The following is a 20,048-nucleotide window of genomic DNA, read 5'->3' as shown; positions in this document are numbered from 1 at the left end:
CTGTAAAATGTGGTTAGTGTTATGCCATCAGTTTAAAACTGGATGTTTAAGAAATGCCAGGTGGTATACCAGCTGCTTTAGGATTTTCTGATTGGTTTGATGATTGTTTTAAGATGTACCAGGTGGTGTGCCAGAAGCTTTAGAAAGTTAAAGATGGTGTGCAAGATGTGCCAGATGCTCTATATTGACACATCTCTTGATATGCCAGGCCACTCTCATTTAAATTTTAACACATTTAATATTCAAAACAGAAAATGTACATATTGGTACACCTGATGTTTTTTAATAAATAGGCTACATATATAATATCACTGTTGGCTTGTTTTGTGGAGCACATGAAGGTGTCATGACATCTTATTTAACAGAAAATATTGGTTACATTTAGTTCATTCAGATTCTAGTTTTACTATATATGAAATCAATTCCACAAAGCCAATTCACACAGTAAAAATATAAAACAGATAAAACATCGCTCTTGTTTGTGTTGAATACAGGCACACCGACACTTGTGATGGGAATGTTGTATAAATTCTGGGCTCATTTCAGTTTACACAGTGGCTTGAATAATATGACATTTTAAGTAAGACTTTATTTGATAAGAGACACAAAAACAAGAGAAAAAAAGCGCTTTAAATTTTCATTAGCTAAAAATTTAACAACAAAAACACACCAATCAATTCACAGCATAATTGACAGAATGCAGGATTTCACTGTGTTTGTTTTCATATTCATCTATATTACAGAACAAACAGAAACGGTAAAGACGTCAATGAGAGGGACTAGAAATCCAAGCATCTAAACTAAATTATGAACTAACAAATGTATCACCACTGTTTTTAAATCAGCCAGATGTGCAGGCTCACACCGCCACACTGTTGGGGATTCTGTCTGGGGACAGGTAGTAATAGGGCAGCTTCTTTCCTTCGTTGCGATTCTTGATTAATTTGGACACCTCAGTCAGTTTTTCCCGGAAAGTCTCTAGAGCCTTCTTCACAGGTTTCTCTATGAAGTGTTCATCAGGATACATGCCTAAGAACAACTGTAAATACAAATAATTCAGAAAATCTGATAAAAAATAATTCAGAAAATATTTCTGCGTTGTGTTACAGTAATGCCTTTACCTCGTTTTCCTGGAACTGACTAAGGGCCCACACTGCTCCAAGATGCCAGCAGGAGCGGCCACGGTCAGGCAGACTCTCCACTATGAGCTTCATGTCTGTCTGGCCCTTCTTGGTGGGAGGGGGGTTCCGCATGGTGGGGGGAGCATTTGGAATCCAGGAACACCAGTCATACTAGAAGGGTTATAAAGTAAGTAAAATTTGAGCGCAAATGTCGGCATTCTTCGTTCCAAATAGGAAAAATGAACTGAAATTCTCCTACAGGTTGGATTTTCTACAACAAAAGCGGAGAGAGCCTCACTGAGTTCAGAATCCAAGATGGCTGCATTTCCCACAGTGCAGATTATTAGCACTTCTTTTCTTAGTCGTACACACAGTACTATCTGCAGACATGTTACCATGATGTTTGGATGTGCAAAATACTGTATAACAGGTTATCAACTGGTATGACTTGCAGTGCTAACCTGGGACATGTTAATAATGATATCTGATGTCTGAATGTTTCAAATATTCAACTCAGGTGCTCCGACAGCCGAGGTAAAGGGAAAGCAGCATTAGTGTTCGTCCATATTGGTCAATGAGCAAATTGCCACATTCCATATACATAATTATTGACACCTTTATGGGCATTATACAACAATACAACAAAATTTTGCTCTTTGCATGTAAGTGAACAGTTAGCCATGCCACTCTATCCATAGATCAGACAGAGTTAACTGCTTTGCTCGTGGGCCCAATGGTAACAATGGTTACTGTGTACAGTAACAAGAGCTCTAACCATGGCCCATCACAGCATGACAAATACCACCCAATATGTGAAGTTATCTATTAACCCCATAAAATATTATTGCTTCCCAAATCCTATTATTCAGTAAATGGAAAACCTTTGCAGTCTGAATGAGTATTTCTCCTAGCTGTATAAGGCAGAAAAGGAAGCACGGACTTGCCTGCAGATCTTGGACTTATTTTATTATTATTTTTTTTTTAACTTTTACCACATTTTCTCCCCAGTTTTAAAGACCAGTTACCCAATTCTCATTCATATGAACTCCACCATTCCAACATAAATTCTAAAAATGAGCTACATGTTATATATATGTGTTAGGTTTTAATAGCCAGTCACTGTCATATTGTTGTCTCTGTCAGTTAGAGATGGTCTGTGTAAAAGAGAGAATTACTCCACCTGTCCGAAGTTGATGGCGGCATGTTGAGCAGAAGCGGTGAAGATTACGACGGTCAGATACTCCACCAGCTGCTCCCGAGTCTGCACTGATTTAGGGAACTCTACAAACAGTGACAATGATCTTTCATTGACCATCCATAGACATAACTGGTCAGATGCACATACAGTACACGCGCATATACAGTTGCAAGAAAAAGCATGTGAACCCTTTGGGATTACTTGAATTTCCACATAAGTTGGCCATTAAATGTGTTCTGATCTTCATCTAAGTCACAAAAATAGACAAACACAGTCTGCTGCATAAACTAATACCACAAAAAAATATATGTTTGCATGGTTTTATTGAACACAACACATTAACATTCACAGTGAGGGTGGAAAAAGTATGTGAAACTTTGGATTTAATAATTGGTTGACCCTCCTTTGGCAGCCATAACCTCAACCAAACGTTTCCTGTAGTTGCAGATCAGACCTGCACAACGGTCAGAAGTTTGTCAATTTGTCTATTGTTGTGAATTAGATATAGATTAGAACACATTTAATTACCAATTTATGCAGAAATCCAAGTAATCCCAAAGGGATCATATACTTTTTCTTGCAACTGTATATTAACACAAGTAACACAAATGATGTGTGCTTTTACAAACATTTTGTCTGCAGTTGGGATATAAAGGAAGTTCTGACATGTTGAAACTCAGGAAACGTTTAGAAACTGCTTTTAGAAGCTCTTGACAGCATTGGCATAGTTGGCAGACTTAACTTTTCTACAGTATGTATGCACTACTAGAGAAGTATGGTGCATTTACGTTTTGTTTTGTTTAATTTTTTTCATTTATATACATCATGAAGGAATGTGTACAGGAATGGGGGCGGTCCAGATGAATACAAGTCACTGGGAACAAGCTTAGTCAGACGCCTGTTTTCTAAATCATGGCTGGACACCCACACTGCACTAAACAGTTTTGCAATATCCCTGTTTTAACACTCCTGAATCATATCATTTGCTTCTTATTGACCTTAACTTGAGATAAATCAGGCATGCAGAAAGAGTAAGGCAAATATTTAATTAGGCAGCACCAGAGGGGGCAGCAAAACGGGATGTGGAAAACACTGATTAACATGAGGCATGCAAAAAAAGGTGTGTTTCATACTTGCTGCTTGGTCATGCGTTCGCATAGACAATGTCATGAATGTAAAGGTTCACGTACTTACATACATGTGCTATACATGTTACTGGAGGCTTTCACTAGATGCTAGATGCTAGCCACTATAAAACATCATACAAGCTGCATTCCAAACTCAAGGCTTGAGGTAGGACGAATCGTGCTTGATAGTGTTTATTTATTTATTTATTAAAATATTACATTTTTTAAATAATTTGAAAACATTTTACAACTGACTAAACTAACTTGTTTTTTTCACCCAACTTTGTGATGCTGTTTATCTTATCTCACATTGTATGTAAATAAAGAAACTGTGAGTAAACAAGAGCTACGAATGATACATCAGTCACGTCTTTCAAATTGTTTCAAACATTGGCTGCATTTCTTGTCTGTTTATGAAGAATCCTTCATTTTGGAACAGCCCATGATGTACACTATAAACCCACTATTTGTCTGACCTCAAATAAATTAAGCCTGTTTTCAAACTTTTTTAGTTAACATTTGTGGCCACATATACATTTAGAGATATTTGAGTTAAATCAACTTACAATAATTTAGTTTAGTCACTTTTTCATTGGTTTCTGGCACAATCTATTATCATACTGGGTGTGTCCCCCATTTTCTCTCACTTACCATCAGTGTGTAGTTATTCCCTCTGGGCTATCTTAGGTAAATTTGTAGATCATATATTATGATTAAATGCTTGGTCTCTATGTTTGGGCTGTAAGAATAAGCATAATTTTCTGAGCTGCAGTAACTCTGTGTTGGCTGCACTGCGCTCTCAATACTGTTGACTATATAACGTTTTCTTTCTTCCTCTACTTTTCCATGTTTATTTAAAGAAATACTTAAATGAAATGAAAGATAAGACTAAATACAAATCTACGAACCTTATTCGCCTACCCATCACATTCAATGTAGAATTATTATGTATTTATTTGTGTTCTAGTTAAGTTGGCGGAAATAATATTAATTTTGTAAGTCCTACTTAAACCGATGTAGCCCAGCTCTGGAAAAAAAAGAGACCACTTAAAAATGATGAGTTCCCTTGATTTTACCAAATTGAAAATATAATGTAAATAAAATATATACGTTTAGAAATATCTTATATAGGTATATATATTTGTTAAATTCACTGTACTTCGTTCTCCCTGTGTCTGCGTGGGTTTCCTCCGGCTTCCTCCGGTTTCCTCCCACAGTCCAAAGACGGCACGTTCAGGCTAATTGGAACTTGATTGAAATTGCCCCTTAGGTGTGAGTGTGTGAGTGAATGTGTCTGTTTGTCTGTCTGTGTCTGTCTGCCCTGCAATGCATTGGCGGCCTGTCCAAGGTGTATCCTGCCTTCCACCCGATGCCTGCTGGGATAGGCTCCAGCCCCCCCCCCCCCCCCTCCCCCCCCCCCCCCCACGTGACCCTTCACGGATTAAGCGGTTGACAATGAGATGAGATGAGAAATTCACTGTACTTAAAAATATGTTACATGAACTTAAAATTTCTTAGGTAATAGGTTACAACAAAAGTTTTCAGTTTAGTAAACTTACTGGGTTTTACAGTGCATCCCAGTGCAAAAAGTTGCATTGATCTGGCTCTGTTTGAAACTCAGTCTGATTCTGTCCCAAATGCTGTGCTCATATCCAGACTGATTTGACTGCTACAAGTGCCAGCAACTCGGCTGTAGAGAATTAAAGGGGAATCTTCCAGACAACTCTCTGCTTGCTAACTATAAACCACATTTGACCCAATTCCACGCTCGGCCCAATTCCAAGTTGCCAATGTCGAATCTCAGCTAACGTTGCCATATATCATCCAAGCTCGGGTCGATTCTTCATACTATTATGTTACCTACATCTACACCAAATATAGGAAGCCATTCTTTAAAACATTCCACCATTTTGATGTGGATGATTGCCTGCACTGTTCCTAACATACTGATGTTTACTACACCTCTCGTATGCATTGCATTCATTTTTAAGGATGTGCACAACTAGAGCTCCAAATGGATGGAAGATACGCAAGGATATGTTACAGCAAGTATAACTCAAGCCTAAAGCATTAAGAAACATATATTTTTAAATGTGAAAGCTTTCTTCTCACCACAGTAGTCAAAATCCTGCATTCCAAAGCTGCAGACATCTTTGACGAATGCCTGTATCTCCTCATCCTCCTGTACTGTCTCATCACTGGCATAGTAGATGTTAATCATATCTGTCACAAAACTAGCAAGAGATACAAAGCTGAGTTTTACAACATGTTCTACATTTTACTATTAATTATGTTGATAAAATGACCTTTTTCTCATAAAACAAGGTTTAGTTGTATTCTGTTGCAAACCCTAAAGCTTAATGGATCTGTCATTATTTGATTCTGATTCTCAACAAATCTTTAATTACCTTTTGATCGCCTCCCACACTTTGTTGCCATCATCTCTGTAGTAGTAGTATGGCAGCTCTTCTTGGCTCTCCATACCACGAGCCTTTATAGACTCTGGGAAGCACAGGGACTTGTAGGTAAAAGTCTTCATGGCCTTCTGCACGAGTTGCACATGGCCACCTCCTCCTGTACCATTAGCCTGTCCACACACATGTGCATGTTTAGGTGTTATGGCAAACTTCATAAAACAGCTTCTTATATACAGAATGTTTTATTTATAGGATATTTGTTGGCAGATACACAGTATGAGAACTCAAAAAACACAAGTAAAGTTTACATGCTTTGCATGTATTAAAAAACAGACAGTGTTTGGGCATGAGCCTTTTAAGTCCTAGTGTCACACCTGGTGCTGAAAGCGCTCCTATCTTTTCCACTCTCAGCTTAGCCGGCGATTTGTCCTCTGGACTACAATGCCCTAGATACACCACACACTGACATTACACTTGCACATGACACTTCCAGGAAGTAGATTACCTGAGTACTAGCCACATGTTTTAGCCCTATAAAAGGGCCTCAGTTGCTCTTAATCAGTGCTGAGTTAACGCATTTTCACATTGCATATGTTACTCTCTCATTTTGACTCGCTTGCTATTGATTTACCGATCTTAAATTTTTGCCTGGCCTTTTATATTACCTTGGCCTTGTCTTATGCTTTATTTAATAAAGTATTGTTTAGCTTGCATCTGCATGTGTCTGGGACCTGCTCACCTATAATATCCATGAACCAGTCCTATTTGTCATAATAGTAATAGTACCATAGTTAGATTCATCTCTGTAATGTTGTTGAATGAGAAAAGTTCTAGGAGTGCCAATATTGCACAAAAACAGGATTCAGACCATAACCAGAGCTCTTCAACTATCACACTGTTTCATGCACACATAACCTAGCAACAACATAATAATTATAAAACTAAACAACTGCTAAAACGAATTGTAGTAAGCAAAATGAAGACAAAATAGAAATGAATACTAAATGGTGTAGAGGATTTCATACTGCTATTCGAATTACAACCCAGACCGCACATATAATACACTGAACACAGACACTGTGGATTTACAACTGTGCAATACTGTTGCTAGAGATGTAGAAAACTACGTAGTCAGGGTACATTGTGTGGTTTGAGATGCATAATTAGCCCAGCCATTAAAGATAGAACAGATCATTCTGAACAGATAATGCTGAGCCTAAATGAGAAACTACAAGCATAACCTGTTAATCTGCAGACTTGTATTTGAACAAATCTGCTTAGTCCAAGTCGACCTTCAAAAATAAAGGTGTTTTACAAGGTTCTGTGAACAACGGCATTTAAAAAAACACACCTTTGGTTTCTTAAAAAATAAGTTTTATTTGTGAAAGAACATTAGCATAAGTCAAGGTTATTTATTCATTCAAGATTTTCTTCCCATTCCCACACCTCTGTTGTACTCTCAGTCATACCTGTATATTTATCAGATTTGTCTTCTAATGCTGTGTTATCCTTCTGAATCATGTCAGTCGTTCAATCAAGTCAGTGTAATGTAGCACATTCAGGCAAATGACAGGTGCTGATACCGTACTGTACCGTAGCATTAGTTACTAATTTCTTTACTATTATTTTTTTTCTTATGGCCTTCTAAAGATTATTCTTTAAATAACTGGATAAATGCAACTTGACTAAGTTTCTCTCTACAGAATATTATTTTTTTCTCCTGCTTTTCTTTGTTGTATTTATAAAACCTGACCACAGTTTTTTGCAGGTCTTATTTTACTACAAAAGTCCTTCCAACCAATTACCATTTATCGAACAATTCTTCCCTTTTTGGGTGGAAATCAGTTACATTATGAAAGTTAGTTATGTCTAATATAATTTTCTTACTGTAAAATGCTCTCTGAATGCATTTTTTTTGTTGGAAGAGATTAATTAATAAAACAATTTCATTATTACCAGTGTGAATGTTTCTATAATGATGTAAGTAACTATAACCTTTTATGAAGTTTCTGTTTTAGACATGCTCAGTTTTGTAATGATGAGATGCCCTTACATTTATCCAAACTGATTAAAACCAGCAATTTCTGAATAACTAGGTTATAAACAGCTGTACAGCTTACACAATGAGCTCTAAAGTCGACCCTACCTTGTCAAAGAGTCCATTCTCACAGATGAGCTGCTCTCGTGCCTTGGTGTTAATGGCGATTGTGAAACGAATGTGTGGCAGAAGCAACTGAAAGTGCAAAAAAACATTTTCCTTATACACATGATCTGCAGTATTTTATATGACTGCATTAATATGTGTACAGTATATTGAGGATTTGTTTTATTAATGCACAAAGTACACAGTGAAAGCTGCACACCTTATAGGCTGGATGAACAGCAGACAGCTGTCTGAACATGGCGATGCCAAACACCTCTGATATCAGATGGGTCCTGAGAAGATGCGTCACTGTCTGGTGCACGTGAAAATCGGACGATCTCACCCAAATTTTGGCCAAAAGCCAGTCATGCTGATCATCACTGGGGAGATAGATGGGGCTGTCTTCTCCTGGGCTTTGACTCAGCTTTTGAAACACAAGTAAAAAGAAAAATAATTAAAATTGGACATTGGACAATTGGACATATTGGACATTCTGTGGACATTAAATATGCAATCTAAAAAAGTGATTTGAGAGGCTCATACCTAACATTTGTAAGTTTAACTATAATTAACTCTGATTTAAGCTACAGTGAAATATCTGATTTAGAATTTAAAGTTATATGTTACTTGGAATCTTGTAAAAGTATGCAGCTGAATATATGATATAAGGTGGGCCCATGTACTGACCAGATTTGATTTAATTCAATTCCAGTAGTACTGGTCCCACACAGTCAAATCATTAAAAAGATTTAAAAAAAAAAAACTTTAATGATGTTCGTTAAACCACAAGTCATTTTGGTTGAAAGTGGTGAACAGACGTCTTTTTCAAGTGGCTGAAACGCCGTTTATGTGAGGTTATTTCCTATGTGAAAGACGTCTTTTTGAAGTGGTTGAAAACAAGTCCTCACATACTGTAAACATCTTTTCAACCACTTGAAAAAGACATCTGTACACCTTTCCCTTTCAACCAAAAATCAAACTTAATAAAAAAATTAAGTGCTTAATTAAAATTAATAGCACTGGCATTTTTTTCAACAGCTATTTAAGGACATAGTGCTGGGTGGGTTAACATGAATTGTAGTAATTGTTTAGTCACATCGTCAACAATAAATTTGATTAAAAAGGAAAATACAATTGTGAATGTCAATTTTGGAAGTACACACTGGAAAAATAAAGAATTACAAAAAAAATAAAAGAAAATACAGCTTTCTGTAGTTAGATTTTTTAAATGATTATTTGATTAAAGCTGGGTTCACAAGTATGGCTTGTAGGCATTAGTACGTTTTGTAGGCATGCATTAATATTAATTTATAAATAAAAAAAGCCCTTTTAGTTTATGGTTAATCCTAATCTGGGTCACAAGATTTGGCCCACACTCAATTATCACTAGTCTACAGATGAAATGCACCATTGCGTCATGTCATGTGACACTGCATAAAGAATATACAGATCCATACCTGTATGGCAATCGGCAAAATCTTGTTCTGGCTGTTCTTGTAAAGCAAGCAAATTGGTGCAGCCAAATACTGTGGAGTGCATGGGTCTGTAGCGTTCGCGGTTATATCCTCCATTATCTCGTAATCTGCTATGTATAAGTTTCCTGCCTGCAGACCACAGAAGAAAATTGCATAGACGATTTTAATATGTACGATGGAGGAGATAAGATCTCAAACTCAGACACGTCAGACACAAGTACACTGGTGTCTGCTGTGTAGATGCTCACTTTAAGCTCCTCTTCCAGGGTGAGGTCTCTTTCTAAGCAGTCAGCCACCATTTCATGTGTCACAGGAAACTTCTTTGGGATTTGTGTGCACTTCTGGATCATGACAGGATTGCAGCCGTTTAAGAACTGATATCCAAACATGAAGTCTTCCTTCCAGTGCTGCATCACGTACTCTGGTCAAAAGAGAAAAAGATAATAGCCAAAATAGTCTATGTTAGGTTGCAAAGATTGTTAACAAGCTGCAAAAAAAAAACACTGGCATGTCAGTGTTGTACTAAATGTTGGGCATACAATACAAATGGTTCTGCATGTATTTTGTTATTTAATATCATTTCTTTTTAATTGTACCCCTTTTCTCCCTATTTGGGAAGGCCAATTACCCAATCACCCTATCACTAGCAATACCCCCATCATTTGATGGGGGTATGATACAGCAGATAACAGACAGACACCTGTGCTGATATGGGGAAAGAGCACCATCTACAAGCCCAGCAAGAGCAAGACCAATTGTGCTCTCTCTGACTCCGGCTGCTGAGGGCAATCAGCATGATCCGGGAATGGCTCATAATAAGAGTCAGTAGGTTACTTTGCATTTTGATGCCATGTAGAAACAGTGTATGACAATGGAACAGCAGCCTGCACGCAATGGATTTAAACCAACAAATAGCCTAAGGACAAAGCCACATTCAGTGTGTGATGTGTTCAGTGGAAGTTAATATATTTATTTATTTATTTATTTGTATTAATTCATTTGTATATTTCCATTCATTTATTTATTTACATTTAAGGTACTTAGTAGATGCTCTTATCCAGGGCAGCTTACAAAAGTTCTTTATTGTTTACTATAAAAATATCCATAGTTTGTATAAACTAGAACCTGAAAGATATGCCAAGCGTCAATAATGTTAAATACTTAGGAGAGAAAAGATTTAGTTTGAAAAGATGCATTACAAACATTACAGACTACAGTTTCATTGTATTGCAAAACATTTCCAGTTGGCAACACTGACCCGGCTCAAACCAGGCCAAACAACTGTCAATTACTCCAGTGGCTGCCCACAGCTGAGATGAATGACTACCCAGAAGTGGCCAGATTGTCTAACAAGATCTAGTGGTTAAAACCAGAGGTTAAGTGGGAGAGTTGGTTGGACAGTTCGGGAAGTGGTTTCACAGCTGTAACTGACATATGTACTGTGAAATATTAAAGTACTATAATATAAGTGAAGCCCTTACGAAAAAGAAATGAGTAACCTTCTAATGAATAATGTTTTATGAGGAAACAGCATGCAGGAAATGGCTAAAATGCAAAGAAAATGCAAACAGCCAACCTGATATTGTGTTCTTGATCCTCATAAAGATCCGCTCAAAATCAGAGAAATCCCCCCAGGAAGACTGGAACATGTGCATGAACTGGTTAACGTAGAGATTCTCTATCCTGAAAGTGGAAGAATAAGCCGATTACAGCAGACATAAAGCATTGAAAGATTTTGTGAAAGATAAGCAACCATGTGAATAAATGGTGCATTTGAAAGACTATTCATCATGTACTCTGCTGTAAATGTGGTCTTTTTTTTTTTGCACATTTCCATTGATCAAGCACATGAAGGCATTCATAAAGCACTCTGTGAAATCACTTTTACGCAATGATCACCTTTAGGCTGCAAATTCATGCTAATATAAATACTGCAGGATCACTATCAGAATACTGTGGCTTTTCAAATTAAGTAAGATATTTTTATTATTTTGAATATAAGACTATATATAACCCTACTGGAAAAAAACAGCTTATACCAGCTAAAGTTGTGTTTTGGAACCTGGTAACTGGTTTCTAGCTGGTCACTGGTTCATAGCTGGTCAGAACGTCTAAAACCAGCTACCAGTTACCAGGTACAGACCAGCTACAAGCTGGTTTTAGATGTTCTGACCAGCTATGAACCAGTGACCAGCTAGAAACCAGTTACCAGGTTCCAAAACACAGCTTAAGCTGGTAAAGCTGGTCAACCAGCTTGACCAGCTTTAGCTGGTATGAGCTGGTTTTTCCAGTAGGGAAGACTTAAGACTGCACATAAATCATATTTTCTCAAATTAATCACCTTAAATTTTCACAATCATTTTTAATTTCCTGTCATGCATACAATAACAGGATGGAGAATTTAAGCAAAAAATGGCATTTCATATAAATGTGGTGGACCTAGAGTTCATGATAATGCTATTGTAAAAATACATTTTGAGTTTCTATATGTCACGGTTGCCGGCAGGAAGACAAGGAGGTGGACGAAATTGCAGGTAATGCGGAGTTTTATTAAATAAATAAACAAAGAAACAAACCAAACAAAAGAGGGGCAACAGTAACATAAACAAACGGAGACTAAACAAAGGAACAAACTAATAACTAAAGCTAAATAAAGTAAACTAAACAGAACAAGGAAAATAAACCAGGAACTAGAAATAACAAAGGACAAACAAGAAATAAACAGAGATAAACTAGGAGAAATAAACTAAGGCTATAAACATGAGAACAAGAAACTTGAGAAACACAGCACAACAAAACAACAGGGGAAGGTGCAAAGACAGATGAATACAGACTGAAACACCAGGGCTATAAATAGACAGGAAACACACACGGGAAGTAGAAACACCTGGGGCTAGGGGGCAGAGCTACAAATTACAAACAGGTGAATGGAAAATTACTGGGGAACAACACAGAGGAGCACGGGTCACGTGGGGCTCACACACAGAGACATGAGAACAGACAGGAAACAAATAAAAAATAATTTAAATTTTCTTGATATTTCACCACAACAGGGTGGGCAGCTTAAGTTTTACCGCAGTTGAATATAAAGACTATTTGAGAAATATCAAGTGAAAATAATGTGATTTATCACTGAACATGAAAAAAAACAGAAAACAGAATGAAGTTTGTGATGTCACTGCTGACAAATATTATTTTCTTAAAAAGATGGTAATTCCAAGATGACCGGGTGGACAGGGAATCTAAATCTAAATTAAATTAATTAAAAGAAAGCATCTTTTTATTTTGAATACAAAATTTTTATTTTATTCAAATAAAATAATCATTTACCTTAACCAGGCAGCATTGGCAAAAAAAAAAACATCAAATTAAAGAAACATAGTATTCTAAAGGTTATTATTGCTCTGTGTTTGTGACAATGTGTCCATTTAGAGTAAGTCTTGGAAAATCTTGGAAAAAAGGCACATTATATTGATATTCCCCATACATGGAATCCTATCACTATGGAATGTTTGAGGTATCATGATTTTAAAATTTATACCTCTTTAAAATATCAGATAACAGATGTTTAATGAATTTAATTTTATTTGTTTGTTTGTAGTTTACATGTACTAAATATGCTACATATTTGTTTTGTGGTAGATCTGCTTGGTATATTACTTTAATTTTGACATATTTTGTATTTATTGTATTTTACACAAAATCAGTGTCTACTGAATGTATAAACCTGTTAAATTCATACTAAAGAAAAACTTAATGTTTATTTTGTTTCAGTAGTATATTCTTAAAGTTAATATAAAAAAGGCAGTGTTTTGTCATATCACTAAAAATATTATCACAAAAATACCCTGAATCATCCTGATAAAATATGATATCCTGATCTGAAAAATAGCATATTTAGCATATTTCACAAGGCCTACCAGAGAAGAAAGTAACCTGAGACAGTTATATATTTATAGGCTAAAATTCAAATGAATGGAGAGAAGGAGAATGCACACAGGCTTACAGTGAAACAAGGCATAAGCAAACATGGAGTGGCATTATTTGTATTTAAAAAACATAGAGGGAAACATGCAAATGTAACATACAACTGAAGCAATACAATGACTCTTCTGTTGGAAAGTCCCCATCCAGTGCAGAGAGAACACAGGGGCGGGTTCTAACTCTTCATCATGTAGCTTAGTTAAAAACCAGCAGTGTAGAAATTGAATACTTACAACATGAAACATGTTTTTGTGTTGGGAAACATGGACATGTGATGGGAAATTAAATACATTTAACCAGAGAGAGCTGAGGAGATGGTTTTCAGTTGCTACAGTATCACACATTCATTTTATCGCAGGACTTACGCTTTGCTGTAGTTGAGGATGAAATCTACACCTTTCTCACTGTCAAACTGGATGTCTCGTGGCAGTTCTTTGTGGGCTTTAGCATCGATGCTCATGGGAAAGCCAGGGTGCCATTCCTTCCATCTGAAACAAGAACCAGTTAAAGTTAACACTTTTATAAATGTTAATCTAAGAAGACATCACAGAAAGCATAGTGATGTTTATAAATAATAGATTTTTGATGAGAATCGCCAATTTTTATATCAGTTCAATATTGCCTCAAAGATAAAAAATTGTTGATTCTTAATGAAGATGTCAGTTTCTAACACTGCTAGCTATTACACTGACTACACAGTGAGTTCTAGTATGAGCAGCAGGAATTTATAGGACAGAGGGTAATTTACAGTCTGCTGATCTGAGGTAAAGGGAAAATAAAAAGTTCATAATTAATGCCAAAAATGTTTATTATCTGAGTCGCTTTCAGTAAAATATATTATTATATAATAATATATTATTATTTAGTCTAACTAAATAGTAATTATTATGAAATGTTAACTCATCTACTTTTCGATTACTGTAGCATAAAAGTTTGGCATTGATTTAAAAATTTTAGCTACCTAGCAGCAGTAGCTAACAAGCTAGCTAAATCTTTAGCATTTGCATGGAGGCTAGCTAGCTAGCCAACCTAGCAAAAACTGTTGCATTTCATAATAACTAGTATGTAATTAGTTAGTTTTACTATCTGATTAAATGTTTCAAACAGAGTTGTAAAATTTTTAAGCTTTGATTTATTTACATTGTGAAGTTTTTTAGAAAACTTTTTTTACTGCTAGCTACTTAGCATAGCTGTGCCTAATCTGGACCATTTTTTGAAGCGTGCATGTAGAAATCTTTTAATAATTTATTCACAAAAATGTTTTTTGCTGATATTAATTTGTTTCTGAAATTTGCAGCACCTTTAAAAAGACATTGAGTTATAGTATAAGCTAGAGATCATGGGACAGAGGGTGTGAAAGCTCACTCCAGCAATTCACAGTCTGCTGCTGAGGTAAAGAGAAAAAGCATTTTATAATTACTGCCATAAATATTTGTTGTCAGAGTCGCTTTCAGAAATATATTAATATTTAGTCTAACTAAATATTTATTATTATAAAGAGTTAACTAAATTACTTTTATATTACTGTGGCAAACAAGTTTGGCCATGACTCTGAGTGAATTTTAGTTACCTAGCAGCATTTACATAAGAGCTAGCTAACTAGATAGCTAACACTGTTGCATTCCTAATTAGCTTGTATGTAATTAGTTAGTTTTTGTATCTGATTTAAATGTTTGAAACAGAGTTGTAACATTTTAAACTTCGGATTTTCACATTGGCAAGCTTTTTAGAGAAGCTTTACTACCACTTAAAAACACGTTAAAATCTAATTTATTCATCTAATTTATTCACAAAAATGTTTTGTTGGTTGATATATACTTTGTTTCTGAAATTTGTAGCACATTCAAAATGTCCCTTTTCTGTACAAAACAGTGTTGATACAGTTAAAGGGGCTCTAAAGCCCTTGATTTTAGCTGAATCCACCCTCAGCTCTGCAGAGGCAGAAATGACCACAATAAAAGCATTTTTAAAGGTTTGGAAATGTTTATATACTGGTATGTTTCATTATTTCAAAAGAACACATTTCAGCTACTAAAATATGGAACAAATATGATTTAGAGCAGGGGTGTCCAAACTACGGGCCGCGAGGTATTTTAGAAATAGAATGAAAGTTGTCCCGCTGTTAAGCAGGTTTTTATAATGTGAGATTCAAAGTTTGAACGCTAGGTGTCAGAAACGGGCCACCGAGTCTAAAAGCGGAGATTGTGCGCATTTCTAGCGCAGGAAAACGAGGTAAAAGAGTCTAAGAGCGGAGAGAGTGCGCATTTCTAACGCAGGAAAACGGCGCGGAGAGGGTGCGCATTTCTAGCGCAGGAAAACGGGGTAAAAGAGTCTAAAAGCGGAGAGGGTGCGCATTTCTAGCGCAGAAAAACAGGCCAAAGTCTAAAAGTTGCCGTAATTAAGATGTTTAATATTAAGAGACATCATGAAATTAAACATCAGTTTGAAAAATCTTAGTTTACACAACGCTGTCAAAGATAAAGATGATAAGTCAAGTAAAATGGTGTGTAAATGAAATAATCATGAAAAAAGTATTATTTAAAGTGGTATATTTCATTATTTGTTAGTGTGGCCCGTGACTTCAAATATATTTCTCCTTCTGGCCCCCAACAAAAAAAGTTTGGACACCCCTGATTTAGAGTTTAGCGGCTCTTTACCAAATTTTACTGCGGTAATGTTTTTTTTTTTAAAGGTTTAAGATGATTGTGAAGATAGTGTTGGTTTTTAATGATGAAAAAATGATGATGAGTCAACAACATCAGATTGGAACATTGATTCAGTGAAGTTAACTTTTTTTGCTATTTTGGTTTATTCCAAGACATTTTGGAGTATTTCTATTAGTCCAGTCATCAATACAATTTGAAACAATGTAAATAACATTTGCCAGGTTTACATTAGGCTAAAAACTGGAAGACAAGAAAACTAAAAAATAATATTCTTGCATGACAGTGACGTTACACCAACAGCATTGTTTAGAGATTAGGTACAGCACAGCAAACATAAAGGAAAAACGCAGAATCTCTGGCGCATACAAAACAAGCCTGGACTTCCTTTTTCTTGTTGACATTATGTAAAACATTAACAAAAATCCAGCATACAGACAGTTGCATAAGGGGTGGGATCTTCCAGGTCCTGGCAGTTTGCATTCCTGCATAGTTGTGGGATTTACCTGCATAAACAGGTCAATTTGTGTGTACTGTGCCTACAAACTAATTAATCGTTCTGTACATTCAAAATATGCCTGAACATATGAAGGGACTTATTTGTATTCTAACACTTGTAAAAGAAAAGTGCATTTAAGTATAAATATATATATATATATATATATATATATATATATATATATATATATATATATATATATACTTAACATAGAACATAGAACTTAACATTAAAACTAATATGTAATTAAATACATACTAAATATACTATTTTGGAACAACTTATGGCAACTTATTATTAGTATATTTCAATTGTAATCAAGCTATATTTAAACACAACATAAAAACAAACATTATGTCGTGCTTGTGAGTGCTTTTTTACGCACAACTTCTGCACATTTTAAGTATGTGTGTTTAATGCTGCTAGGGGGAAAGACTACACTAAAGTGCACTTTAAGCAGTATTTAATGCCACTGTGTATAATTTAAAGCATATTGCTTAAAAATACATTTTATGAAAAAAAAACGGAGAAAGTATATTTAATGTGTATTTTCATACTTGAAGTATATTAAATTAAAATATATATAATTTTAGTATTCTTTACCTAATTTCAACATACTTTTAATGCTTTTAAGTATACTTCCTTTTCACAAGGAAAATCAGTTTGAGATTTAAACATTTTAAAATTATAGATTAAACCTGAATGTCTTTTGTCTGGTCTCCAGCTCCTTGCGTCTGTGTTGTTTCGCCACCCTGGTTTTGTCATCCTGTGGCAATCGAGCTACAACAGTAAACATGAAGAAAGCACAGTGAACACACAGGACCCACTTCAACCATCCTGTTACATTTAAATTTAAGGAACAGCAATAATATTTGCAGGTCAAACTGACCTGCGTTTGTCCCTGTTTAACAATCCAAATATACAGAAAAACAATATTCTCTACATAAAAATAATATGTAGCTCAAGTAAAAGAATATACCAAATAATTAATAATAAAACAGATATTTGATACAATTCACAATAAATAAATAAAGAAATAAAGACATGGCTTCAGCTTTGGTCTACATTTTTAAGCCTTAATTTATTAATTATATAATGTATACGGTCAAATGGACTAGAATAGTATATATGTAATAAAGACATATATTTATATACATACAGTAATACATTAAATTAGTCCTTTTCATTTTCATGGCACTAATTAAGCACAGCTACAGAGTAAATGTTTTAAGCTTATTTTACACTTTACTCTTAGATCAACATGAGAGTAGTGGTAACCTTTTGAAAATGGCACATATTCACACGTTATCACAATGATATTATGATGATATACAGTTATATATTTCACAATGTACACAACAACTTTTTGCTTTCCGATGAGCTAAATTCATTTGCAGCCGACAAGAGCAAGTGACATCCAGATCAGACACATTAAGCACATCCTACCTCGGCCATCTCGAAGAATCACCTCTTTGTCGTCCACCAGCCAGCGAAAGCAGGGGAACTCGATGTAATCTCCAGAGGGGGTCTTCACTGTAATGTATTTACAGTACCAGTCATCGTGCACCCAGTATTTCTTCTTCTCAATCTTGATCAGTACGATGTCACCGATGTTCTCCCCCACAGTGATGTCATAGGAGTCCACCTTGGATTTAAGGAATAAAGCTAGTTTAGAAATTATGTATTTTTTATTAGTATTTCTACAGAAGTGGGTGCAACTATACAGTGAAATAGCACAGCCTGTATAAAGCTTAAAAAAACCAACAAAATATATAATCTAAAATAAATAGTGTGTTCCTACAGTTCACAGGAGGTGACTGTTAGGGAGAAACACTGTACAACTGACTAAATTAAACTCTCAAAAATCTTGAGACAGAAAAACATTGAACCAAAACATTGTAAAGAACAATATATAATATATTATAATATTCATCTCTGAAAAAATGATGAGACCACTAAATGAACATTGTTGTTTTATTCTATAAACTACGGACAACATTTCCCCCAAATTTCAAATAGAAATATTGTCATTTAGAGCATTTATTTAAAGAAAATGAGAAATGTCTGAAAAAGCTAAATATGCAGAGCTTTCAGACCTCAAATAATGCAAAGAAAACAAGTTCATATTCATAAAGTTTTAAAAGTTCAGAAATTAATATTAGGTGTAATAACCCTGGTTTTTAATTACAGTTTTCATGCATCTTGGCATGTTCTCCTCCACCAGTCTTACACACTGCTTTTGAATAAATTTATGCCACTCCTCATGCAAAATTTCATGTAGTCCGGCTTTGTTTGATGGCTTGGGATCATCCATCTTCAATTCTTTTCAATTCTTCAAAGTTTTTTAAATTTTTCCATATTATTTTATATGCTTCATATTTATCTACTGTATCATTCTTGTCTGGAAAGTTTCATTTATGTAAAGGGTGTCAAATAATTTCTTCAGTCTTTCAGATGTTGTTCCAGAAGCTAAATTACATGGTGATACATGACTTGAGCTGTCACTTTATTACCACAAAATTATGAGTCAGTTCAAGGGTATGTAGGTTATCTGCCTGTGGCTTGATCTATTTTCTACTTGCGTTTGTTTATATGTGCACAAATTCACACAAGCTTTGACAGTATAAAAAAAGACGGATTTCCTTGCTTGGATACTTCTGCAAAGGTCAAATTCATTTGTACACTAGTAAAACACAGAAAATATAAAAGATAAAATCAGGTGTGTTTGTGTTGTAGAATCACCAGATTGTGCTGGAATAGAATTGGAGGTCTCTCCTTTTCTTTGTCATCTTTAAAGACTCTTCAGCTGTACATCTTTAAGGACATGAATCCCCTCATTGTGACTTAAGTAAAAAACAATTAATTTGTAAAAGATCTTACCGCTCCTCTCTCAAAGTCATTATAGAGGGGCTTATCCAGCAGGGTTCTCTCACTGCAGCCCTCCGTCCCCACCAGAGTCAGGTAGATGTAGTCATCTGTACCAGCGAACCACTGGCTGCCCGTAGCGACGGTCACTGTGTAGCAAGGCATCCTACTCTTACTGAAGCTCACAGACCAGTTTCTGTACTTGTACACTCTGCAGCCTCTTGCAGAATGCATTTCCCCTTCTGTAGCACACATACATAAAAGCCCACACACAAACACACACACCTCTGATCTCCCTAGATATAGCATGCAAATGCATAACAGGACTCCTGTTCTCAGAAACCAACCCTCCACCCACATTACTCATGTTTTAATGAACTCTAGCACTGTTGATCAAAGTGATCTGAATGAGAGAAAAGTATAGCATTTAAAGTTAATAAACCAAGCATGATTTTAAGTTAAAAGAATATATAAAAAATGTAAAACTTCAACAAAGCACTTCAGAATTATCAAAATGATCTTAAGTGCACGTTTAGCTGAAATTATCAGTTGAGGT

At 35.5% G+C, this 20,048-nt stretch overlaps 1 protein-coding gene across 1 annotated transcript; it reads right to left on the bottom strand.

The window, feature by feature from the left end:
* Positions 1-569: 569 nt before the first annotated feature.
* alox5a (arachidonate 5-lipoxygenase a) lies at positions 570-19,752 on the bottom strand. The gene is made up of 14 exons (XM_007240281.3): positions 19,508-19,752; positions 18,074-18,272; positions 17,326-17,407; positions 13,831-13,953; positions 11,058-11,164; positions 9,730-9,902; positions 9,464-9,610; positions 8,227-8,430; positions 8,010-8,096; positions 5,855-6,033; positions 5,559-5,680; positions 2,302-2,402; positions 1,122-1,292; positions 570-1,039 (listed from the first exon to the last, which is right to left on the bottom strand). Exons 1-14 carry the CDS (start codon positions 19,745-19,747, stop codon positions 860-862), a joined length of 2,115 nt encoding a protein of 704 aa, XP_007240343.3. The 5' UTR covers positions 19,748-19,752; the 3' UTR covers positions 570-859.
* Positions 19,753-20,048: the final 296 nt, after the last annotated feature.

The sequence above is a fragment of the Astyanax mexicanus genome, chromosome 7 (genome assembly GCF_023375975.1).
Source record: "Astyanax mexicanus isolate ESR-SI-001 chromosome 7, AstMex3_surface, whole genome shotgun sequence".
In the NCBI taxonomy this organism is placed as follows: Eukaryota; Metazoa; Chordata; class Actinopteri; order Characiformes; family Acestrorhamphidae; genus Astyanax; species Astyanax mexicanus.
Note: the sequence above shows the minus strand (reverse complement) of the source record. Positions and strands in the feature narration are given on the sequence as shown.

What these genes read in the sequence shown, in the direction of transcription:
- alox5a (XM_007240281.3), bottom strand. Translation starts at nt 19,747, where the DNA reads ATGTGTGCTACAGAAGGGGAAATGCATTCTGCAAGAGGCTGCAGAGTG. An exon ending in CCCTGGAAGAGGAGCTTAAA is followed by an intron (nt 9,611 to 9,729) that starts GTGAGCATCTAC and finishes TGTGGTCTGCAG; the next exon opens with GCAGGAAACTTATACATAGC. An exon ending in GTGTGGGAGGCGATCAAAAG is followed by an intron (nt 5,681 to 5,854) that starts GTAATTAAAGAT and finishes ATCTCTTGCTAG; the next exon opens with TTTTGTGACAGATATGATTA.